Consider the following 25,973-nt stretch of genomic DNA (forward strand, 5'->3'; position numbering starts at 1 on the left):
GTTGTCGGGACCGGTGGGGAGCAGAGAGAACGGAGCAGTAGGGATGCAAGGAGGATCCACAGGGGTATAAATGAACCACGTGCGCCAAGAATACTTTAGACCATAAAACCCGGCCTACCTTTCTTCCCAACGTTCACACCCATCGCAGCCGCCAGGACAGCGAGGGGCGCGCAGTAAAATCACCCCCCACCAGACGCCGGCACCTCGGAGAGCGCCGGCCCAGGCCGACCCGCCCCTTCGCGCCCCTCCCCGCCCCTCTGGCCCGGGCCTTACCGATCGAGATTTCCTGCGCGAAGGCCAGCGAAATGAGCAGCAGGGGCAGCCCCACCGCGATGCATGTGACCATTTTATCCACTGCCAGCTCCAGCCGCAGCCCCTTGAACTTGGGCTCCGAGGGCTCCTTCAGCAAGAAGTCCGAGAACACGTACTCGGTGGCCAGGTGGGCGATAGCCATGGCTGCGGCGCGCGGGTTCGGCCCCACTGGCGCTGGAGTGCAGGCCCGGGTACCGCCGACGTCTGGAGGACTGGGAGCGCTGCGCGCCTCCTTCCCCGTCACCTGCCGCGCTTGCGGCTTTCGCTTTCCCTTTGCCGGCTCCCAGGTTGCTCAGAAGACTCACCAGCCTTTGTTTCTCCAGGTGCCCGGCTCCCAGCGAGCCACAGCGCCGCCGCCGCCGCTCGCGCCGTGCGCCCGGCCGCCGGAGCTCTCGCGCTCGCTGGGGCGCAGGCCCGCCCCCCAGCGCTGGGCCCGGGCAGGACCCGGGTGCGCGCGCCGCCTGCGCTCCGCGCCTACCGGCGGCCTCAGGCGCGAGAACGTCTCTCGTCGTTCCCGCGACTCCTCCGCCCGGCTCCCGAGGCCGAAGCCGCCGTCCCGCCCGCCCTCGCGCTCGCGCTCTGCGCCGAGCTCTTCCGGAACTACCCGGGGAGGCCGACGAGCGGGGGGCGTGGAGTCGCCGGAAACCGCGGTGACGCGGGCGGGGTGGGCGCGGCAGCCCGCCGGCGCCCCCGGGATGCGCCTCCGCGCAGGGATCTTCCCCGGGAGCGGGGCCTCAGAACTGCTCGCCCCCTTGGCCTCGCCCTCCCCTCTTCCTGGACCGCGATTTTTGAAATCATTTCTGAAAGCGATCCCTCACCTTGGAGACAGGACGGTCCCTCTTTACGCCCCATTCCCAACGCTTCCACACGGCGGTATCCCGTTAAAAGGAGCTGCAAAGGCTTCAAAGCGCAACGGCTTGCGTAAAAGCCAGTGGAGCGGTGTGGAGAAGAGGGGACTCCGGACCCTTCCAGGGGCTGTGGCTAAGTGGGGGCGCGAGCTGCGTGGTGAGCCTGAGCCTCCCGCTTCAATGATTGCTGCGCGGTCCGCGCTTCTACTCCAGCCTTCCCAGTCGGAGCCTCGGGGTGGGAGCCACCCCGGCTGTCCGCGAGTGGGCGGGTGCGGCTGGGGACAGCTGCTTCTGAACCACTTACGGGACGTGGAGCGGGAGAAGCAGACAGCAGGACATGCTCTAGCGGGCATCGTTTGGGGCTGACCGCACCCTTGGGCACTACGGCTCCTCGGGCGGGACTGGGCTGCCTTCTCTGCTCCGTGTTCCTGGGCGGGCCCGTGCACGCGTCCTCCGTGTGCCCTCAGGTCCCTCCGGCAGGTCTGCACCCTGGCCTGCCCTCTGAGCACTCCCAACAGTTTGCACAGCTCTGCACTTGGATGGCTCACACGACTCCAGACTCCTCATGGCCAGGATTGCAGTCCCCACCCCCACCCCGCCTCTTCCCAATCAGGCAGAATGCATCCACCTGTAGCACCAAGCCAGAAACCTCGAGCACCATCTCTCACGCCTCCGTTTCTCCAGCTGCCATAACCAATTTCCAAGTTCACTTGGCGCCTCTCTAACTATAGAACATCTGGCGGGTTTTCTCCACCTGCATTGCCAGCACTGGGTTCCAGGCCACCGTCCTGTGTGCTATCTGCTTACCGCATACAGAAGTGTAGCCCCGAGGCGTGCGAGCCACTTGGCTCCCACAGCTGCCAAAGGGAACTTTTAAAAGCCCCCATCTGATCACGTCCCACCCCTGCTTAAAGTGTACTTTGTGTTGAGGATAAAATCCGTGTTTCTGAGCATGGTCACTGCCTGCCTCACCAGACTTCACGATTTGGCCTTCAGTTTTCCAAGTTGGCCAAGCCCTTGGCCTGCCTCCAAGGCTTTCCCTGCCCCAGACGCTGCCACTGTAGCCTCCTTGCTTGGCCATATGCACCCTCCTGACCTCAGCTGGAGGTCATTGCCTTAGGAAAGTTTTCCCTGACTAAACTGCACTAGATTAGGCCCTTTTAAGTTATATATTCTTGTTATACTGGCACTACTGGTAACTAGCTGTGGGCCTTGGAAAGTTAGTCCATCCTCCTATGCCTCAGTTTTCTCATCTGTAAAGTGGTTGTACTTCTTAGGATTGTGATAAGGACCAAATGAGTTAACACATGTAAAATGCAAAGAGCAGCGCCGGGCAACTGATGAATGCTATGTGAATATTCTCTGTTATTTGTGCCCTCTATTTTTCTTCTTTTTTTTAGTGCTTTATTTATTTTATTTATTTTAATATTTTATTTATTTCTAGGAGAGAGAGAGACAGCGTGAACAGGGGAGGGTCAGAGAGAGAGGGAGTCACAGACTGAAACAGGCTCCAGGCTCCGAGCTGGCAGTCAGCACGGAGCCCGACGCGGGGCTCGAACCCACGAACCGCGAGATCATGACCTAAGCGAAAGTCGGACGCTTAACCGACTAAGCCACCCAGGCGCCCCAATGTTTTATTTATTTTTGAGAGAAAGAGCATGAGCGGGGAGGAGCAGAGAGAGAGGGAGACACAGAATAGGAAGCAGGCTCCAGGCTCTGAGCTGTCAGCACAGAGCCCGAGTCAGAGCTCAAACCCACAAACAGCGAGATCATGACCTGGGCAAAAGTCAGATGCTTAATCAACTGAGCCCCCCCCCCCCCCCCCCCGCCTCATTTTTCCTTCTTAATGATAATCACAATTACCGTTTAACAGTATTGGTTTAACTATTTATTGGTTTACTGTTTGTCTCTGCTTTATTTATTTATTTATTTAGAAAGAGAGAGAGAGAGAGAGAGCAGGGGAGGGTGCAGAAGGAGACAAAGAAGAAGGGGGAGGGAGAGAATCCTGAGCAGGTTCCACGCTCAGCTTGGAGCCCAGTGCAGGGTTTGATCCCACAACCCTGGGGTCACTACTTGAGTAGAAATCAAGAGTCAGATACTCTCTGAGCCACCCAGGCATCCCCATGTCTCCCCTTTAGAAGGTAAGCTTCATGAAGGCAGATCCATGCGCACATGTACCACTCTTCTCTCCAACACTTAGCACAAGTGCCTGACACATTTGTGTTTTAATGAGTATTTATTAAAGAAATGTCTGAAGGAATGTGAAAATGTTTCACCTTGAAATTTGTTTAAAAACAAGTGGCCCACTTTTCACTCATTAGCGTATATCCTCAAGGCATATATTGGACCCCAGTGGTGGACCACTTATAAGCTGCACGGATGGAGAGGCAAAGATGAGGTCGATGCGTTCCGTTTCCTCAAAGATCTCACGGTTTAGTAAGGGGAGTAAAGCATGTGCACAATTAGCTGTAACAGAGGTTAGAAAGGGTAAGTGATGTTGTGAAAAGTGGAATGAGCTGCGGGGAGGACGGGCGCTGCCCAGCAAGGGGGGCCCCCAGAAGCATGAGTCCGTTTGTGGCGGCACAGCTGGGACAGGAGCAAGTGAAAACGAAGGTGCCATGTCCCTTCTCTCCTTGTCAGCGTCTACATATCGAGCAGGCCAGGACGTCCCCTCTTCCGGAAGCCTCCCAGGATCCCTCCCTTAGCACTTGCTTGTGCTCTAGCAGTTAGCTCATTTTGCCTCGTGTGATGGTTGATTGCCTGTCTGCTTTCTCATTGACGTCAAGTCCCTCTGAAGATCTGGATGACATTTCAGCATTTTTGTAAATTGCCTTGGCCCTTGCAGGTTTTTTAGTTTAGCAGGGCGTCCATACACATTTGTGGAACTCACAAGAGGGGCAAGAAAGATAACTTGTTATAGGACATGGGAAGTAGAGACCCTTGACCCTGGTACAAGGAAGACGAAGGTGAGGAAGTGAAGGATGAATAAGTTGGGCCAGAGAAGGTAGTCTGAACCTTTCTTTTCAATGGGCATTAGGGAGTTCTGGGAGGGGAGTAATATAAATAGAGTTAGGCGTTAAAAGGATTAATCTTCCAGCCACGTGTAAGAGCAGATCAGAATGCAGAGCAGGGGTGGGGAGGCCGGGGAGAAGCTGTTGCAGTTTTGCATATGAGCTGTAGCAAGAGTCCAAACTGGTGCCCTGTCATTGATAAAGGCAAATGACACAGAAGACAGTGATAGTGAAGGGGGCCAGATTTCTTATTCCAAACATCAGATCAGTCTGACTTGTGCCAAGTTTCTTCTGGAGGAGACCAGAAAATAAGAGCCTGGGATTGTCTCCTAGATTTGCCACTCACTTGCTGTGTGACCAAGAATATATCCCTGGAAATCTCTTAAGTCTCAGTTTCTTCACTTGTCAGATAGGGATCATACCACCTGCTTCATCCGATTGCTCTGAGGATTACATATGAAAATATTGGTAACAGTGCCTGCCATGTCAGGGCTCTGAGCATCTGGTGACTGTCATTACCAATCTCAGAAGTTTAAGGTGTCACATGAGAGTGTATACAACATTGCTTTAAAAAAAAATAGAGTTTAATTTTTAGAATAGCTTTAGATTTACAGAAAAATTGAACAGATAGTACAGAGAGTTCCTATATACCCGCACTCCTGCACCCATTTCCCCCTCTTATTAACATATTAGTATGCTGCATTAATTAGTGAAAATCCAGTTTATTCATACCTCCTTAAATTTTACCGAGAATACTTTTATATAGGATCCCATATAAGATACCACATTACGTTTAGTTGTCAAACATGTAACCTATAAACTATGATGAATTAATAGAATTCCCTTATTTTTGATAAAATTACTTTTTTTTTTTTTTTCTAATTATAAGGTACATTTAGGGATTGAATGACACTCTTCTTCCCATGTCCGCCCTGCCTCCACCCCTCCACAGTGGAAAACAGTGGAGATAGGAAATAACAAGGGCAGGGATCTGATTTAAAGGGGGTAGTCAGGGGAGCTCACAGATGAGCTAGGAGAGGTGGGGAGGGGCATGGAAGAGTATTCCAGGCATAGAAAGAAGCCTGTGCAAAGGTCCGGAGGCAGGGAATAACTAGCAGGGCACAAGACCTGATAAAAGATCAGGGAAGAGTTGGAGATGAAGTCGGAGAGGTGGGCATGGGCCAAATCAGGCTGGGCCTTAGACCAAGGTAAGGAGTTTGGATATAATTAGAAGTGACATGGAAAGACATTGAGGGTATTCATCAGGGAAGTGATGCAATCTGATCTGGAACAGCACCACTGCAGCTGGATGGAGCGGTTGAAAGGGACAGGAGTGACAGTAGAGAGGCTGGTTAGGAGACTGCTGCAGTGATCCTGTTTGCACAGGATTTATGGCCTGTGGCCTGACCGCATTTTTAATTTATTAGCATAAAGGTGGTCCTCAGATTCATGAAGAGAGAAAAACTAACGTCTGGAGAGGGTTATCACAAATTACCACAAACCTGATGGCTCACATTTATTCTCTAACAGTTCTGGAGCCCTTAAATCCAAAATCGTTCTCACTGGAACAAAAGATGCCTCCCCCCCACCCCCCAATAAAAAAGATGCCAGCAGGACCAAGCTCCCTCTGGAGGCTCTGGGGAGAATCTGTTCCCTTGCCTTTCCCCAGTTTTAGAGCAGCATTCGTTGGTTTGTGGCCCCTTCCTCCGTCTTCAATGCCAGCAGCATAGTGTCCTGCTTCATTTGTCACATTGCCTTCTTCTGTACTCAAATCTCTCTCTGCTTCCCTTTTAGGTCCTTCTAAAAGGACCCTGTGATTTTATTTGTGACCAATTTAGGTAGTCTGTCTCAGGATCCTTAACTTACTTATACATGCAAAGTCCTTTTTGCCAGAGAAGGCAACATGGGATCAGGGATTAGGGCACAAAATATTTGGGAGACATTATTCAGCCTACCCTAGAGGGCAAAAGAGAGAAGTGTCCAGCCCTGAGCTTGCTAACACTTCAGTTGGATGAGAGAGAAGGAACTAGCAAGAGCCTGAGAAGGAACAACAATGGAAGGAGAATGACGGCTGGTGGGGTTGATGTTGAAGAGCCATGAGGCTAGAGGGGGTTTAGAAGGAAGGGGCTGTCGACTGCTGCGGCGAGGTGGCGCGCGATAAAGATGGGGAAGAAGCCACTGGAAATAGCATCCTGGTTGTTGCTTTGACAACAGCGTATTGGGATGCGGAAGCATGGCACACTGGATTGGAAGCCACTGGAATAGGCAGAGGAAGGCAGGAGGTGAGGTGATGACAGGTAGCAAGTTCTGCTAAGGCAGGAACAGAGACACTGGATTATGAATTTAAGGACAACAGCCCTCTGTTTCCTACTTTCAGTGGTGGGTACCACAGATGACCTCCTCCCAGAGAGAAAACAAAATACTGAAGGAATGAAGTCCTGGAGAAAGCAAGAATGATGAGGTCCAGAGCCAAGTAAGAGAGGGGCCCTGCCAGGAACAAAGAAGTGTCTTCCATTGTAACAGGAGATGTGTCTAAATGTAACTGATTTTCTCAAAGGACCCAGGCAGAAAAAGGAAGTATGGTACGTTTCAGGTAACAGGTAACAGCCTTTCACTGGGAGTCCTGTTATTTGTGGAGATATATTGTTATTTTTGTTTCATTTCCTTTAGCAGGTATAACCAGGATAATTGCTAAATCTCTAAGACATAGTTCTCTTTCAACCAATCCAGTGATCAGCAGTATTTAGTGAAAAAAATGTGAATGGCCATTGTATAATCCGTGAAACTTTATTAAAAAGAGAAATGGTATGATCAAACTACTTTGTGGTTTCGTTTTCATTTAAAAAAATAGACTAAGGGAAAAGGAAAATAACAACTAAATAATTTGTTGTCTAGTGAGATATAAATAAGGCATTTGTCATAATTATTATTATGAAATTATACAGCGTACACATGTATGAAAACTGTAGAGCATGTACTACAAAATCACATTACCGATGGTTAGCAGGCTGGAATTCAAAATCCTTTGGGTACACTGTTCGATACGACGTTCGAGCAAACTACGAACGGAACTATTAGTATTCGCATCCCATTTTATGTAAGACTATAGCTTCTATCAAATTACCCGTTTCCCCTCACCAAGATGAAGATGAGAAAGTATGAAATATCCCTCCACCAGACTATTTTGTAGGTCCTGCTCTTTCACCTGGACATCCAAATGATCTGCTAAAGCAGATACACTGATATTGGCATCTGGCATTGACATTGGCATCGCAGGGCATCTTGCCCTGAGCTAAGGACAATTTCTCAGTTTAGTCATAAGCAAAGTTGCTTTTATCGATCTTAACCTAAGGTCTAGGCATGCATACAGAGAGTATGGATTGCTTTGTAATGGGTTGAGTTGAGCTATCCGATATTTTATTTTTACATTTGAGCCTTTTTAGAAAACTGTAATGTGTATCTGCAAAGCTGATTTATTGATTTAAAAACTTGCCACTGAGATTCTCTTTTTCTAGCCTTTTTTTCCCCCTCCTCCCACAAAGGGCATGTCTTTAAGAGGCATGGAATCAAGAATTTTGTGAGATCTCTTCTTCCAACCAGTCAGCTGCACTGATGAATTCTTCCTGGTGTTTTTCACACAGTGAGACTGCTTTCATTTTCTGGAAGATGCAAACATGGGCAGGTTCTGCTAGGTGAATGAAAAATCAGACTCAAAGCTCAAGTCAAGACTTGCCTTCTGCAAAGTTTCCCTCCCTTGTAGAATCTCCCACTCACTGTTTAGGGAGTCTGCCTCACCGTAGGAGAACCTAGGGTGCGATTTTATAGCTTCTAGCCCTCCACATTCTCAACTACAAGTACAAAGCCTCTAGATGATACTTGAAAAAAACAAAGTTACAACGGAAACACTATAAAAACATGTAAATGAGGTGTAAATATTAAAGTGTCTCTATAGATTTGCATAAAAACAGCAGCAATTATTTTTTTAAATGCTGATAGCTGCCTTCTGTGGCAAACTGCATAGACTGTTTATATTCAAGTGAAAAAGGCCAGGAGAACTGGCAAAAGCCTCCAGAAACTTCATGTGGTCAAATTCTATCAGCAGACACTGATTTAGACATTTTCATGAACTCCTCAGAAAGTTGTTTCCCTGAAACGACTAAGGGAAGAGTCTTACGTAACAGTGTTGAAAAACCAGTGCCATCCCAGTCAGATGTGTGAGGCCGTGTAACTCTTTCCCAGAGTCGTCCATTGGAAACTTGAGTGGTTAGCTAAGGAAGCACCATCTAATCTAAGAATTATGAAAAATGGAAACTACTAAAGATACCTTTCAGAGGGTTTCCCCATTTCAGCAAATTCATTCGGAGAATAGACTGAGTGTGTTTTCTCAGTCATGCTTATTCTTCTTTCTGTTTTTTATACCTGAGGATTATTCACAGCCCATTAGAAAATAAATAAGTAAAAGCAAATTGCTTTGATTATGTTCTGGAGGATCAGAGCCTGATCCAGGAAATAATGTAAACCTTTCTCGATGAATGATGCCTTGTCCAGTTTCCCTGCTGAGGAGGACCAGCTGGTTCACAGAGCATCCGTGGGGAGTGCGCAGGACTGCACTTCCTGGTACACAACGTGCTTCCTTGCAGAGTGCAGACTGAGGGAGAGAACCACTGTGGAGACCAGGAAGAGGAGTCCAACGATGAAGAGGATGACCAAGGCTGCTTTGGCTCCCCTAGGACCCAGATTCTTGCCAAAGAAATAGAGCTGCTCCTTGCCAGGTTCTTCTGTGAACGAGAAAAGTTGAGGCATCAGCCCTCTGCCTTTCCCTAGGGAGTGAACACTGATCATTCACATGCAGGATTCGGGGAGGGTATCATTACCATTGTGAGGCATGGTGGACGTACCTCCAGACGGAGACTTGGTGGAGTAAGGGATCCTGTTGTCTGGACAAAGAAGGCAAGATGATTGTTTTATAAACAACAGAAGTAGATTCTTTTCATGACCTCAGTTATTTCAAGAGTTATTTTATTTCACCAGTGAGAATTTTATCCCATTTGTATCTGCAAGTCTTTCTGAAATTCTCCCTGTTCTACTTCATACTAATACACATACTATTCTTACCTCATCTATCTTTCAAGCTTCTGCCCCACCCAATAAGATCCATCTGAAGCATTATAGCCTCTAGAATGTTTGCTCACACCCCCAGACTATAAAACATTAACTCCTACTACTGCCTCTGAACCCGTCCTCTGTACTCCACTTTGGCATTTATCACATTCTACTATAGTTACTATTTATATGTCTGTTTCTTTTACTTGACTCTGAGCTCTTAGGGGGCTCTAGTGCCCCCTATTTTCAGGGCCTGCAGGAAGCCCGGTGCTATCACCCACCATCACTGACAGAAAACAGTACCTATGTTCTGAAGGACCGTGTAAGTGGTCTCCATGCCAGCGTGGATGTGGTCAGACACATGACAGTGTAACAGCCATGTCCCTGGGTGATCTGCAAACAGCTCAATAGTTTGGAATGTCCCAGGAAAGAGATCATACACATCTTCTCGGTAAGATTTATCTATCTGCAGAAAGAAGGTAATCAAGATAAGAGCAGAGACCAATAAAATTGAGAATAGAAAAGTAATAGAGATAAATCAAAGAAAGCAAAAGCTGGTTCTTTGAACAGGTCAGTAAGATTGATAAGCCTTGTGGTGACCATCTTCCACAATGGCCCCTAATGATCCCTGCCTCCTGCTATTCATAACTTTTGTAGTCCCCTTCTACATGGTAGGAGAGTTGGTCTGTGAGACCACTGCGTACGCCAGAAGTGATGGCATTCTACTTCCAAAAGACTTAGATGCTGTCTCTTGCTCCCTTCTCTTGGATCACCCAGCCCGGGGGAAGTCAGCTCCCGTGCCATGTCCACATGGTGAGGAACTGAAACCTTCAGTCAGCAGCTCTGTGAGTGAATTTGGAAGTGGATTCTCCAGTCCCAGTCAAACCTGATGACTGTAGCTCCAGCTGACATCTTGATTGCAACCTCATAAGAAATGCTGGATCAGAACCAACTAGTTAAACTACTCCCGGGTTTCTGACCCAGAAAAATTGTGAGTTAGTGTTTGTTATTTTAGGCCACTAAGTTTTGAAGTAATTTGTTATACAGGAATAAATAACTAATACAAACTCATAGACAAATGGACTCCATGGGGGGAAAAACACAGATTAAAAATACTAGGAATGAATGAGGGGGCATCACTAAGACCTTATAGACATTAAAAGGGATAATAAAGGAATATGATGAAGAACTATCTGTGAATTCTACAACTTAGGTGGTATGGACAAATTCCTTAAGATGAAGACTACCTAATGTCACTATTCAGATTATCTATTAAAGAAAGTGAAATTATATTAAGACTTTCCAACAAATTAAAATTCCAGGTCCAGATGGCTTCATTGGCAATTCTACCAAACATTTAAAGCAGAAATAATACCAATTCTAAACAAACTCTTCCAGAAAATAGGATAGATCACTTCTAACTAATTTTGTGAGGCCAGCATTACCCTAATGCCCAAATCGTACAAATACTTTACGAGAAGAGAAAGCTACACCCAATATTCTTTAGGAAAATAAATATAAAATCCTTTTAAAAAACACTAGCAGTTTGAATCCACTATCCATTATATATCCATTATATAAAAAGGATAATACATTATGACAATCCTGAAGTTGAAAATTGGTTCAAAATTTTAAAATCAATCTATGTAAATCACCAGTGTACTGAAGAAAATCATTCAGAGACTAACGAAGAAAAATGTGACCATCTCAATAGGTGCAGAAAAGGAATTTAATAGAATCTAACATCTGTTCATGGTAAAACCATCAGCCAACTAAGATTAGAAGGAAATTTCTTCCACTTATTAATAGGATCTATTAAAACAACACCCTACAGATAACTTTATATTTAATGATGAATGACTAAATCCTTTTCCCCTTGTGACTAAGGCAAGGATATTCACTTTCACTAATCATATTCAACAGTATCGTAGAGGTCCTAGCCAGTACAGTAAGGCAAGAAAATAAATAAAAGGTATACAGATGGAAAATGAAGAAATAAAACCATCTCTACTCACAGAAAAGAAGATTGTCTATGCAGGAAACCATCACCCCAAAACCTACAAAAAAGCTACTAGAACTATTTAGCAAAGTTGTAGGATATAAGATCAATTATACAAAAATCAATTATATTTCTATGTATTGGCAATGAACAATTAGAAATTGAAATAAAGACAATACCATTTATACTATCACCAAAACCTATGATATTACTTAGGTAATAATCCAACAAAATATATGTAAGATCTGTATGCTGAAACTATAAAACAATGATGAAAAAATGAAAGAAGATCTAAATACATGAAGAGCTATGCCATGTTCATGAATTGGAAGACTCAATATTGTTATCAATTCTCAAGCCAATGTACAGATTCTATTCAATTCCAATCAAAATCATAGTGGGATTTTTAAAAATAGAAATCAACAAGTTATTGCTAAAATTTATATGGGAAGGCAAAGATCTAGAATAGCTAAAATAATCACCACCTGATTTCAAGACTTGCTATCACACTAAAGTAATGAAGACCGGGTGATATTCAAGAAAGGACAGAGACATAGATCAAAGTAACAGAATAGACATTCCCAAAATAGACCCACATATATACAATCAATGAGTTTGACACAGTGGCCTTTTCAATGAATGGTGATGGAATGATTGGATATCCATATGCCAAAATTAAAACTTGAAACTTAAAATGGATCAGAGGTCTAAATATAAAGCCTAAAACTATAAAACTACTAGAAGAAAATCCTTGTAACCTTGAGTTAAGCAAAGACTTCTCAGATATGACACCAAAAGCATGATGCATAAGAGAAAAACAATAAATTGTACTTCATCAGAATTAAGAATTTATGTTCTTTGGGGCTCCTGGGTGGCTCAGTCAGTTAGGTGTCTGACTTGGGCTCATGTCATGATCTGTTGGTTCTTGAGTTTGAGCCCTGTCTTGGGCTCTGTGCTGACTCAGAGCCTACTTCGAATTCTGTGTCTCCCTCTGTCTCTGCTCTCCTCTGCTACGCTCTCTCTTTCAAAAATAAACATTAAAAAATAATAATTTACGTTCTTTGAAAGATAACACTAAGGAAATAAAAAGATAAGCCACAGACTGGGAGCAAATATTTGTAATTGCGTAGCTGGTAAAGTATGTGTACATATAAATCCCTCAAACTCAACAATAAGGAAACAATGAAATTAAAAAATGGGCATAAAGTGTGGACAGTTCACCAAAGAAGGTTTATGGATGGCAGATGGTAAATAACCACATGCAAAGATGCTCAATATCATTAGCCATTAGGAGAATATAAATAAAACACAATGAGATACCACTATTTACTTGGCAGGATGGCAAAGAAAACATAAATAAAAATGGAAGATACCAAGTACAGACATGGATGTGGCACAGGTGATGCTCTCATACTTTTCTTTTTTCTTTTTTTTTTTTTTTACAAATAGTTTATTGTCAAATTAGTTTCCACATAACACTCAGTGCTCATCCCCAAAGTGCCCTCCTCCATGCCCATCCCCCTTCCACCCCACATCCATCAGTCCTCAGTTTTTGTCAGCATTCAAGAGTCTCTCATGGTTTACCTCTCTCTCTTTCCCCCACCATTTCCGCCCTTCTTCTCCCCCTTGTTCCTCCATCAAGTTCCTCCTAATCCTCCTATACGTGCAAACATATGATATTTGTCCTTCTCTGCCTGACTTATTTCGCTCAGCATAACACCCTCAAGGTCCATCCATGTTGCTACACATGGCCAGATTTCATTCTTTCTCATTGCCATGTAGTATTCCATGGTATAGATAAACCACATCTTCTTGATCCATTCATCTGTTGATGGACACTTAGGCTCTTTCCATGTTTTAGCTATTGTGGAGAGTGCTGCTATGAACATTGGGGTACATGTGCTCCTATGCCTCAGCATTTCTGTATCCCTTGGGTCAATTCCTAGCAGTGCTATTGCTGGGTCATAGGGGAGTTCTATTGTTAGTTTCCTGAGGAACCTCCACACTGTTTTCCAGAGGGGCTGTACCAGTTTACATTCCCACCAACAGTGTAGGAGGGTGCCCGTTTCTCCACATCCTCGCCAGCATCTCGAGTTCTCTGATTTGCTCATTTTAGCCACTCTGACTGGTGTGAGGTGGTATCTCAGTGTGGTTTTGATTTGTATTTCCCTGATGAGGAGGGATGCTGGATGCTCTCATACTTTTCAAGAGGGAATGCAAAATGGCACTGCCTCTGTGGAAAATATTTTGTCAGTTTCTTATCAAGTTAAGCATACAGGTATCACATGGTCTAGCAATCCAACTCCAAGGTATTTTCTCAAGGGAAATTAAAACTTATGTTCACAGGAAAATATGTACACAAATATTTATAAAGACTTTACTTGTAATAACCCCAAAGCACAAAAGACCTAAGTGTCCCTTAATAGGGAAATAGATTAACAAACTGCAGTATATTCGTATACTGGAATACTACTTGACAATCGGCTAGAACAAGTGCTGACATACACGAAATGGATGCAGTTCAAATGCCTATGCCAAGCCAAGTGCAATAGGCCAGATTCAAAATGCTAGAGATGTCATGATTCCATTTATATGACATTTCTGAGAAGATAAAATAATAGAGATGAAAATAAATCAGTCAGAAGTAGCTGACTCTAGAAAATGCAATAAGAACATTTTAGGGGGTGATGGAAATGTTCTATATTCTAAGTAATATTGATTACACTACTGCATATGCTTTCCGAAACAGAACCTTACACTAAATAGAGGGACTTTTACTCAGTGTAAATTATACCTTAATTTAAAAAAATTATATACAAAATACAAAATACTTGCATACGTGTATAGAATAATTTTTATAATTTTATTAAATTTTATAAACTTCTTTTAAAATACTTTTTAATATGTGAGTTGAAAAGGCTGAGTTCTGAAAAGCAGTATAGCCATTTAATATGTATAACTGTAATCATCGTAGGCTAATACTTGGTATCTTAAACTATGTTAAATAAATATACAGAGGGGAAATATTAGATGTTTTATTAAATTTACTATTTATTCCTGTATAACTAGAAAAAGACCAATGCAGTTACTTCCACAGATTAGATAGGATGATTCTTTTCTGTTCTATTTTCTTATAGATTTCACTAAGCACTTGGAATAAACTATTTATTTATTTTTGAGGGGATGGGCAAAAGTGAGCAAGGGGCAGAGAGACAGAGAGAATCCCACGAGCTACAGAGAGAAAGAGTGTGTGTGTGGGAGAGAGAGGGAGAGAGAGGAAGTGGAGCTCAAGTTTACCCAAAGCAGTACTCCTGCTTACCTGATGTAGGGCTTGAGCTCACCCAATGTGGGGCTCCAGGTCAGGAATTGTGAGATCATGACCTGAGCAGAAGTCAGTTGCTTAAATGACTGAGCCACCCAGACACCCCCTGGGATGATGGCCTATTTAGTCCTTATCCCTAGGATTCTGATTCCTCAGGCTTAGGGTGGGACCCGGGAATCTGTCTCTTGAATAGCTCCCTGGGTGATTCTGGATAGCCAGTATCACTCATCTGGTACAGCTTAGATGCTAGCAAGCAGAAGGCCACACACAGTCCAGCCCAGCTCAGTAGGGAAAAGAAAAGCACAGATAAAATTTTAAGGTCCAAGCTAGAGCTCGAAGTATCTCCTTTACTGGATAGAATCATTCTGTTAGCTAATAACATAGAAAAGAAAGGAAAAAAAGGAAAGGAAAAGAGAAAAGGAATATTAAGAAATAGGGACAAATTACTCTGGTGGTTTCATATGCAATAATAACAGCATAATCCAGAATGGTAAAAATCATCCCCATACAATGGATGAGACAACTCTCATCTGAGGCTTGGAGACTTTTTTACAAGCACAGTAAAATATATGTACATAGTAAGAAATATCTACCAGGAGAAGGGTATTGGAACATTATTCTGTTGTAATCTCTAATATGAACCTCACAAGCCTTAGTGCCAAATAACTCTTTTTTCACAGTGAAAAATTGAATCTTCTAGTTCAAAAGGTCTTCCTCAAAGCATATTCCTTATACTTACTTTGAAAAGAAAGCTCTCGGCGTGATAATGGATGGTATGTATGTCCACTTCACTTCCTATTCCCAACAGATACCAGTTTGTCATTGTGTCTTCGTTCATGATAAGACCATGGAGATTCCCAAAAATCTTTCCATTGATAGCTAAGAAGGTGAAAAAATAATAACCTTCAATTAGTGCTTAGTACTTAATCTGGTTTTAGGAATGGTTCAAGATCTTTAGGTTACCAATATTTTCATCAACCTAATAAACATGTAACAATCTCACTCACACCAATGACTCCACCATTCTAGACCCAAAATTCAGATTACTAAGAAATCCTTATAGAGGAGAGCCAGAAAAGGGAAGCAGTAGTTAACTTTTAAAGGCTACATCTTGGGTAGCAGTGTGTGCTGTTTGGTTGGTTGTTGTTTGGCATTATTCTCTTTATCGGGTGGGTTAGAGGCTCATTTGTGAGGCAGCCATTATTTGTACCATTCTATAGACAAGTGAATTAAAGCACAGAGAATCAAGTTTATATAAATCAAAGTTGAATGAATTAAGAGATATTTCCTTAATACTTCACTTTCTGATAACTAGTTTGGGACAAGTTCCTAAAAATGCCTGAATTTCCAAAAGAAGGAAAGCTTCACATGGGCTGAGCCCATGACCTAACAATGACCAACACACACTCAAGCTGGGTTGCATGATGGAAATTCGCACTCTTTCTACTAACTTTTTATTCTGTGCACCATGGCACAACCAAATGGGTTGCATTTATTAAAAATAGAGAGCATACTAAGAAATTTGGGGGAGAGGGAAGCAAAACTATAGGAGAAAGTAGCTGAATCAGAAATCAGCCTACTATATTCTAATCAATGTTAACAATTAACTGAGTTTGTGACCTTAGGCGAGCCCTTTTTGTGTACTTTTGGTCAGAGGTAGGTCTTGGTGAGAGAGTATGGATGTGTCAACATATTACTCTCTCTTAAAAACAAAAACAAAAACAAAAACACCTCCCAGGGTGCCTGGGTGGCTCAGTCAGTTAAGCATCTGACTTTAGCTCAGGTCATGATCTCAGGGTTTGTGAGTTCGAGCCCTGTGTTGGGCTCTGTGCTGACAGCTCAGAGCCTGCAACCTGCTTCAGATTCTGTTTCCCTGTCTCTCTTCCCCTCCCCCCACTCACATTCTGTCTGTCTGTCTCTCTCAAAAAATAAACATTAAAAATTAAAAAAAAACCCATACCTTAAATTACATAGAATTAAATAAGTAACATAGACACATTAAAACAGAAACCTGATGATGGTGCTTCATGTCCCAACAACAGTTAAACTATGCCCTTAAATTTGATTCGCTAGATGTCTTTGTGTATTCTTATAGAAATATACCAGTGAGTGATAATTTGTTTTTTTAAAAATTACTTTATAGGCTTATAGTTTAGGGATCCCAGCCTTCAGAGATAGAGCTCCCTAAATAATTGGCCCAAAGTCTCATTGGACCTTGCTGGCAGTCAATCAATGGCTTAGCTCATTCCCTCTGAAGGAAAGTTTTGGAGGATTTTCCTCAGTCTAGGTACTCCGGGAATGGGAAAGGTTCAGAGAAGGAGGCTGGGGTCCTCCTATAGTTAGAGGAATTTCTATGAGTTTATCTCAACAAGGGTTGCTTTTTAAACCTCTGTTATACCATGCATTTTGTTGCTTTCTTCAAAATCATCAGTGCGCTTAAAATCTCGTGGATTTTTATTGAGATACTTCTTAATATTGTCATCCAGATACCAGGATTCATTCTCGTTAAATACCAAAAACAGGAGAGCAAATTCATAATCAACATCGCTTCTTCTTCCCTTTTCATTCAATACTCCTTCTCTGCAAATAATCAGAGGACCCATCAAACCGCTATATGTATCCTGAAAGAAAAATAAACTGAATTAGAAGGGCCCTTAAATAGTTTAATAATACAGATTGAGTGCTTATAAGAAAGTCATTGTGAAAAAAATATTGGCTACAAAATAAGTATTAAAAAGCCCTGAGTGTTCCTAAAGATGAGCTACAGAGTGACCTCTTTGAGGGCTGAAGCTGTGTCCCTCCATCATCATTGAGTCTTCAGAGCAGAGTCCAGTATCTAGTACATAGAAGGTACTCAAATATTTGTTGAGTAAATGAATTCTTATTTCTATTTTCTTGTTTGCTTTTCAAGTGAGACCATGCAGATGCTTATATTCCACTTTCTATGGGTAAAAGTGAAGAGGATAATTAGAAAATTATATGGGACCATGGATGACCTCCACATCAAATTGTTCAGCCCCTAAGCTTTCTTTTGAAGGAAAACTCCCACATGCCCAACTGCCTATTTAGATATTCCATCTGGATGTACTTACTGCAACAATTCAATCTGCTGAACATTTTTAAGGTGGATTTTATTATTTCCCTCAAATCATTTCCTTCTCCAGAACTCTATTTCTGTTGACAGCACTGTGCTATTTCTTGTCATTTAGGTCAGAAAACTTAATTTCAGTATTTAATTCTTCCTTCTTCCTCATGGTGTCCCATCTTCTTTGCTGTCAAATCTTATGTTTCTTTTTCCTTCATGATGCCTCTCCTTCTTGGACTTCCTTTCCATTCCATCTGCTGTCCATCTAGTGTAGGATCTTAATGCCTCACCGTGGATTAGAAATCAGTTCCTCTCTGGTCTCTGGTTCACCTCACCTTCTACCTATTCTTTTGAGCACCATCGGCTCATTCTCATCACCCCCATATCCACCAGTCATCAGTGACTTTCCCATGATATTCCTACTGCATAAAATACAAATCCTCAACAGGTCCATAAGTCCCTCGTGTGCTCCACCAATGGATTTTTCTATCTTCCAGTCCCCTAACTGCTTTCCTTTCCTACCTTATATGGTAGCCAATAGGATGCTCAACATTTCCCAAACACAACCTTTTATTTTCCTTTTCAGCTTTGCTCATAGTGTTCTCTTAGATTCCCTGTCCAATGCCTCCCATATAGCCCTGTACTCCCACTGAATTCACCAGATTCTGAGTTGTATTATAATTATGGGTGTGCACATGTATTATTTTCCCCACAGATGATAAATACCTTAGAGATACGAATATCTACATCCCTCATAGGACTTGGTAGGGTCATTTGCATATCAAAAGTGCTCAATAAATGTTTATCAGGATGCACAAGGGAATAAACAAATGTGGGTTTCCCATAATTTCAGTATGTAACTCTATTTTTTCAAATGTCTTGCATTTCTCTCCTGAACTCTCGCACTGTCCAGTACAACTCAAGGATGCTAATACAGCCATCTAATATTTAAGAGGAGGGTTATATAATCCTTCACCTTTTTAAAATAATGAGCAATATTTCATTATATGTCAGATATGCCTTTAGTTTGATTTTGATTTACGACCTAAAGTTTGAGACTAGCTGTTTTATATATACATATCTGACTTGAATTCAATATTTAATCTTTAATTGCTAAGTAAAGTTAATTTGTTTATTATTCAAATAGTTTGTAGTTTTGGTTATTATGTTTGGAGTGTGCTTTCCTTCTTGAGTACAAATGATAACATGGTAATGCCTTTAAAAATGATAGATTTCACACACCAAAATTCATGATATAAATTCCATTAAAATACATTTTTTTTCATAGTTATCTACTTACAAATCCTCTTTTGCTTCCAGATGCCTTTTAAGGTCTAAATTTGGTAACTGAAACATTGGGATTTCGTGTGTGTGTGTGTGTGTGTGTGTGTGTGTGTGTGTGTGTTTAACCTATACTTTAGATAAGGGTTGGCAAGCATTTTTTGGTAAAGCACCAGATAGTAAATATTTTTTACTTTGTTGGCTATACTGTTTCTGTCACAGCCACTGTTAACAAAGGGACAATAGGCTCCAAATGGAGTCACTTGTGCCAAGCCCATACAATCTCAACCTCTTCCAGGAGTGGAATCTTAATCTGGAATGACCTGGTCATCACCAGTGAGGTAATCTGCCATCCCCTCCTAAAGGAAGGTGACCTTGCCACAAACAATCCACTTTTTACTAGTAACTTTTTTATCCCATCCCCCTCTGCCTATGAAAGTCTCCATTTTGTGCAGCTCTTTGGCCCTCTCCTCTATCTGTCATATGGGATGCTGCTTGATTTCATGAGTCACTGAATAAAACCAATAGGAACTCTAAAATATTGTCAGCTGAGTTTTGTTTTTTAAGAGCATTGGTAGCCATGATGGAATCCAGAGTACATTCTTGATGAATTCAGGGACAATGAGAATCACAAGCATGGTATCTGCAGACCCTTTGAATTCCCTGTCTTTATTGCCATTTCTGAGGACTGTAGGAAAGTTTTTCTTGGTTCTGAGTTCCACTGTCTTTGAGTCAAGTTCCCAATCTAATTAGCTTTCTACAGTTCCCCACATGATTGGAATCTCCAGCCCTTGGTTCAGTCCCCAAATTCTGCATTTGAAACTGCTGATGGTAATTGACTGGAGTCAGACTGGATCCAACTTAAAAACTGCACATGGTCCAAAATACTTTGCTTTGTGTAGGTAAAGTCTAATGGAATCTTGGAAGCCAAAAGCTGAAAAATTTGTGGGCATGAGTTGAGTACTTAAAAGCTATTACAATATCTGCTACCTAACTCTAATATTCCCATGATAAGTTGGTAATGGAATGGGTTAGAGTGACACTACATCACTCACCAACCTCAAGAAAATGTCTGTGCACTGAGGTACACTGTAAAATGCCACATAATCCCCAACCCAGTGGTATATCCCCCATAGGTATTAGTTTGGCTCCAAGAGACCCAAAGCCTTAGCTTAAACAAAAAGTGGGATCCTCAAATTCCAAAGAGTTGAGCATGCCACCTTCTGACACATCTGCTTATTTTATGTCTTAGAACTATGGTCCCAGAAGCTATAAATATTACCAAAAAGGCAAAATGTAACTAAAGACAACCTAAAATTACAATGGCCATTATGGGGAACATTCCAATGAGACAAAATTATTTAAGAAGTTCACTTAAAAACAAGGGTTTCCAAATCAAGCAAACAGAAAGGGATATTTATTTTATTTGGTGTGTAAGAGCTTCCAAAAGGCTTTAAGATTCCAAAATAGCTTCATTAAAAGTCTCCTTGCAAGGGATGTCTGGGTGACTCAATCGGTTAAGTGTCTGACTTCAGGTCATGATTTCGTGTTCGGGTGTTCAAGCCCCGCATTGTGCTGACAGCTCCGAGCCTGGAGCCTGCTTCAGATTCTCTCTCTCTCTCTCTCTCTCTGCCCCTCCCCAACTCATGCTCTGTCTCTGTCTCTCAAAAATAAAGAAAACATTAAAAAAATTTTCCTTGCGAAAGGCCAATGAAAAATTAAAGATGCAAAAGGTATCTAAAACAGTACCTAGGCCTTCCTCATTATACCCTCCTAGGGGTCCATCATTGAAACACTGGTCCAGAAACTGAAGTCTCATTTGTAATCAACTGGAACATTAGAAGAAAGACTGTCCTCAAAGGTTTTGTGCAAATCCTTCAATATCAACTCAAATGCCCCCATATCTATCTTCAAAGGAAAGCCTCCATTATGGGCTCTCCCAGAGCTGACAAAACTCTGATGGATTTTCTAGTAAACTGCTATATTGCTCCCTTAAAAAGCCCAGGGGAAACTAAAATTAAAATTAATTAAGAAAAAAAAACCTTGCCAAATTCTAGTAGATACTGGAGCCTGCAGGCAGGATCCTGAGAAAACTGGCAGAAACCAGAGACGGGTAAGAATTCTTACCGGAATCAGGTCTCCGAAATCTGTCTTTAGTATCCAGTCAAGAAAGAAAAATAAAACTTCATGTTGTCCTTTCCTTTCCAAATCTATTCTTGTTGATTACTGATCATTTCTATCCTGGGGATAGCTATTCCTTCTTGCTTGCCTTGTTTTGTGCCCTAAGAACTTGACTTGGCTTTCTGCCTGCCTGGGACATGCAGGCTGCCATTTCTTTTTCTTGGCTCTCGTTGGGTGTGACTTTGGATCTTGGGAAAGTAATATCCTTACACCCTCTTCAGGGACTGCTCCTATATCCACGGCGGGGGGGGGGGGGGGGGGGGGGGGGGGGACGGTGCTCAATACTACCAGAAATATTTCCCTGGCTGAAAAATGAAAAATCTTACAAAAAATTTTAACTAGTTTTGTGGCCAGAAGTTGGCCAAATCGAAAGCTGATATTCAGACCCTGATAGAAACTTTTTTATAACTGCTTCCCTAGCAAAAAATGAAAGTATGTATCCAGAGTGAAACTAAAACATCTCAAGCATTTGTAGAAGGATTTACTAAAACATTCCAGAGACAAACAGCTCTAAATCTACAACACAGAAATCTTTTGATGTTTCTCTTAGTTGGAAATTGAAGATAATGAGGTGGGTAGATCAGTTGGAAATTGAAGATGAGATTAGGTGGGTAGATCAGCTCCTTGGTATCATTTAGTTATAGCCCAATTCTTTGAAAACTACTCTTATGTTACAAGTCTTGACAAAACAAAAAATGCAGCTCTAGAAACAATTCAAACTTCACCTATTCTATTTACCAATCCCAAAAACTTACCCTATTTATCTCAGAAGGCTTGTAATTATTGTAAAATTCTGGCCTTAGAAAATGGAAGTCTTTTTGGAAGAGCTTGCATTCTTACCCTTTGCCTTTGAGATGTAAGTATTCTACCTGGTTTTCTCCAGGAATTCTTACCTAGCTTTCTCTTTGAAATACAAACTTCATGGAGGTTAATTCTTATCAGAAGAAAATGAAGACGGTCTGGAGTTTCTTTGGAACTTGGGCAAATGAAAAATCCTAAGTGTTTTCTTCACAAATATTAATAAAAAGCTTTGGCCATCTGAATAAGTAATCTTAATTTGTTCCATCTGCCAGAAACACAATTTGTATCCAACTTTTTTAATATAACTAGTGAATTTTGCATTATTGTGCTTGATTCATAGCTAAAATTTTAGAATAGAATCTGTAAGGTTTCTGTTTATATCTGTTTGTATGATTGTGTTTGTATGTGTGTGTGTGTGTGTCTTAAAGAAAACTAAGTGCTTTATTTAATTGTCTTAAAGAAAACTAAGTGCTTATATGAATAAAGCACTTATAAAATTCTCAAAACTATAATAGAAACTAACCCAAATACTTTTTGGGTTCATATGATCTGGAAAAAGATTCAGTTTAAGCTAACTGAAGTTTGATGGCTTAATTAAAATGTACATGTCTTTAGAATTATTAACATTAAATAATGCAGACCTATAACTTTTATTCTACCTGCGTTTATTAAACAAGTCCATATTAACTCTGTCAAAATTTTTGTCAGTAAGAAAAATAACTTGTACGATGAAATTTTCACAAGTCATCTAAACATAATAGATGTAACTGGAATTAGAGTTTTTAGATGAAGTTTTTTTGATGTTTAAAGCTTTTATTTAAATTCTAATTGTTAACATATAGAGTAATGTTAGTTTCAGGAATAGAATTTAGTGATTCATCACTTGCATATAACACCCAGTGCTCATCACAACAAGTTCCCTTCTTAATACCAGCCACCCTCTTAGTCCACCCCTCACCCACAGCCCTCCATCAACCCTCAGTTTTTTCTCTATAGTTAAGAGTCTTTTATGGTTTGCCTCCCTCCCTTTTTTCCCTTTCCAATGCTCATCTGTTTTGTTTCTTAAATTCCACATATGAGTGAAATCATACGATATTTGTCTTTCTCTGACTTATTTTGCTTAGCATAATACTCTTTAGCTCCAATTACATCATTGCAAATGACAAGATTTCACTTTTTTTTATAGCTGAGTAATATTCCAGTGTGTGTGTGTGTGTGTGTGTGTGTGTGTATCTATTTCACATTTTCTTTATCCGTCCATCAGTCGATGGAGACTTGGGCTCTTTCCATAATTTGGCTCTTGTTGGTAATGCTGCTATAAACATCAGGGTGCATATGGTCCTTTGAATCAGCATTTTTGTATCCTTTGGGTAGATACCTAGTAGTGCAATTGCTGGGTCATAGGGTAGTTCTATTTTTAACATTTTGAGGAACCTCCATACTGTTGTTTTCCAGAGTGGCTGCACCAGTTTGCATTCTCACTACAAATGCAGGAGGGTTCCTCTTTCTCTGCATCCTTGTCAACATCTGTTGTTTCCTGTGTCGTTTATTTTAGCCATTCTGACAGGTGTGAGGTGAGATCTTATCGTGGTTTTGATTTGTATTTCCTGATGGTGAGTGATGTTGAGCATCTTTTCATGTACCTTTTAGCCATCTATATATCTTCTTTGGAAAAGATTCTATTCATGTCTTCTGCCCATTTCTTAACTGGGTCATTGGGTGATTTTGGGGTGTTGAGTTTGATAAGTTCTTTATAGATTTTGGATACTCATCCTTTATCAGATATGTCATTTGCAAATATCTTCTCCCATGACATAGGTTGCCTTTTAGTTTTGTTGCTGTTTCCTTCCCTGTGCTGAAGCTTTTTATCTTGATGAAGTCCCAATAGTTCATTTTTGCTTTTGTTTCTCTTGCCTCTGGCAACGTGTCTAGTAAGAAGTTGCTAAAACAACAGGCTCAGAGAGGTTACTGCCTGTGTTCTCTTCTAGGATTTTGATGGTTTCCTGTCTCACATTTAAGTCTTTCATCAATTTTGAATTTATTTTTGTATACGGTAAAAGAAAGTGGTCCAGTTTCATTCTTCTGCATGTTGCTGTCCAGTTTTCCCAACCCCATTTGTTGAAGAGACTGTCTTTTTTCCATTGGATATTCTTTCCTGCCCTGTCAAAGATGAGTTGACCATATGGTTGTGGTTTTCTAATATGTTCCACTGATCTATGTGTCTGTTTTTGTGCCACTACCATGACTGCAGCTTTGTAATATAGCTTGAAGTCTGGAATTGTGATACCTCTAGCTTTGCTTTCTTTTTCAAGATTACTTTGGCTATTCAGGGTCTTTTGATAACTTAAAACCTTAGAGTTTTGCTAAGTGAAATGAAATGATGAATATTAATTTAATATCTATAGCATTTCAAATTAAATAAAATCCTAAAATGCTAATTACTGAACATAGGTTTACCTACTTTTTGGACATCTTATTACCAAGAAACTTAAGATATTTGAGTTTATTAGTAAACAAGTTTTATGCCATGTTGACAAATTTACTAGGAGGAAGAATATATTTCTACAAATTATGAATTTTATTTATAAATTTTCCAAACCACAGAATACAATGTAAAAGCTAACAATTATTTACTTTAATTTTCACTAGAAATTAAGGTGCTTAATGGTTAAAAATACAACATATGCAAGCTACTAGAAACAATAAAGGAAACAATCTGTTCACAAGGAAACTAAGCTGTGTGTTTTTGGTAAAAGAAGATTTGAGAAAGGTAGATGCATTTTTGTTGAGGGATAAGAAATTAATTTTGTACTAAAATGAGGCTGGTTATTTCAGAATAAGGAAGAGAAAAAACAAAGGTCAAAATTTCAGTTTAAAAAAGGAAGTTGTAGAAGGTTTGTAGAAGAGAATCTTGGGAAAGAAATTTTATGTGAGTCAAGTTGACTAAGACTGTAATAAACTTAACTTAAAAAAACATTTTATTATCAAAAGTACACATATATAGATAATGTGGGCCTTGTAGAATGAATTTGAAAGTTTTTCTTCCTCTTCTATTTTTGGAATAGTTTAAGAAAACTACATATTAAAAAAAGAAAGAAAACTACATATTAAATCTTCTTTAAATCTATCGTATAACTCACCTGTGAAGCCATCTGGCCCTGGACTTTTGTTTCTTGGGAGATTTTTCATTACCAACTAAATTTCATTACTAGTCATTGGTCTGTTAAATTTTTCTATTTTTTCCTGATTTAGTTTTGGAAGATTATATGTTACTAGGAATTTATCCATTTCTTCTAGGTTGTCCAATTTGTTGGCATATAGTTTTTTACAATATTCTCCTATAATCCTTTGTATTTCTGTCGTGTCAGGTGTTATTTCTCCTTTTCATTTCAGATTTTATTTGAGTCATCTCTCTTTTTTTTCTTCTTAATGTGTCTGGCTAAGGGTTTACCAATTTTGTTGATCTTTTCAAGAACCAGTTCCATGTTTCACTGATCTTTTCTATTTGTGTATGTGTGTGTGTGTATTTCACTTATTTCAGCTCTGATCTTTATTATTTTCTTTCCTCTACTAGTGTTGGGTTTTGTTTGCTCTTCTTTTTCTAGCTCACTTAGGTATAAGACTAGATTATTTCAGATGTTTTTTGTTTCTTGAGGTATTGCTATAAACTTCCTTTTTAAAACTGTTGTAGCATAGACCAATGGAATAGAATAGAGAACTCAGAATCAGACTCACAAATGTACAGCCAACCAATCTTTGACAAAGCAGGAAAGAGTATCGCATGGAAAAAAGACGGCTTCTTTAACAGATGTGCTGGGAGAACTGGACAGCAACATGCAGAAGAATGAAACTAGATCATTTTCTCACACAGTACACAAAAATAAACTCAAAATGGATAAAGAACCTGAAGATGAGACAGGAAACCATCAAAACCCTAGAAGAGAAAGCAGGAAAAAACCTCCTTGACCTCAACTGCAGCAATTTCTTACTTGACACATTCCCAAAGGCAAGGGAATCAAGAGCAAAAATG

General features: G+C 41.0%; 2 protein-coding genes across 3 annotated transcripts in view; both read right to left on the reverse strand.

The window, feature by feature from the left end:
* PANX1 (pannexin 1) overlaps nt 1–833 on the reverse strand; it is a 41,228-nt gene extending 40,395 nt beyond the window's left edge. For both annotated transcript variants that reach the window (XM_039255005.1, XM_039255004.1), the window contains exon 1: nt 274–833. In XM_039255005.1, coding sequence (XP_039110936.1) covers nt 274–454 — 181 coding nt within the window. In that variant the 5' untranslated portion in view covers nt 455–833. The remainder of the gene's footprint in view (nt 1–273) is intronic.
* A 7,767-nt stretch (nt 834–8,600) lies between these two features.
* The window catches only part of HEPHL1 (hephaestin like 1), an 84,583-nt gene continuing 67,210 nt past the window's right edge, over nt 8,601–25,973 (reverse strand). Inside the window, exons 16-20 of the mRNA XM_039255008.1 lie at nt 16,994–17,216; nt 15,335–15,474; nt 9,578–9,740; nt 9,046–9,108; nt 8,601–8,949 (exon numbers count right to left, since the gene is read on the reverse strand). Of these exons, the coding sequence (XP_039110939.1) occupies nt 8,747–8,949; nt 9,046–9,108; nt 9,578–9,740; nt 15,335–15,474; nt 16,994–17,216 (792 nt within the window). The 3' untranslated portion in view covers nt 8,601–8,746. The remainder of the gene's footprint in view (nt 8,950–9,045; nt 9,109–9,577; nt 9,741–15,334; nt 15,475–16,993; nt 17,217–25,973) is intronic.

Source organism: Hyaena hyaena, unplaced genomic scaffold, assembly GCF_003009895.1.
Source record: "Hyaena hyaena isolate Hyena2069 unplaced genomic scaffold, ASM300989v1 scaffold_506, whole genome shotgun sequence".
NCBI lineage: Eukaryota > Metazoa > Chordata > Mammalia > Carnivora > Hyaenidae > Hyaena > Hyaena hyaena.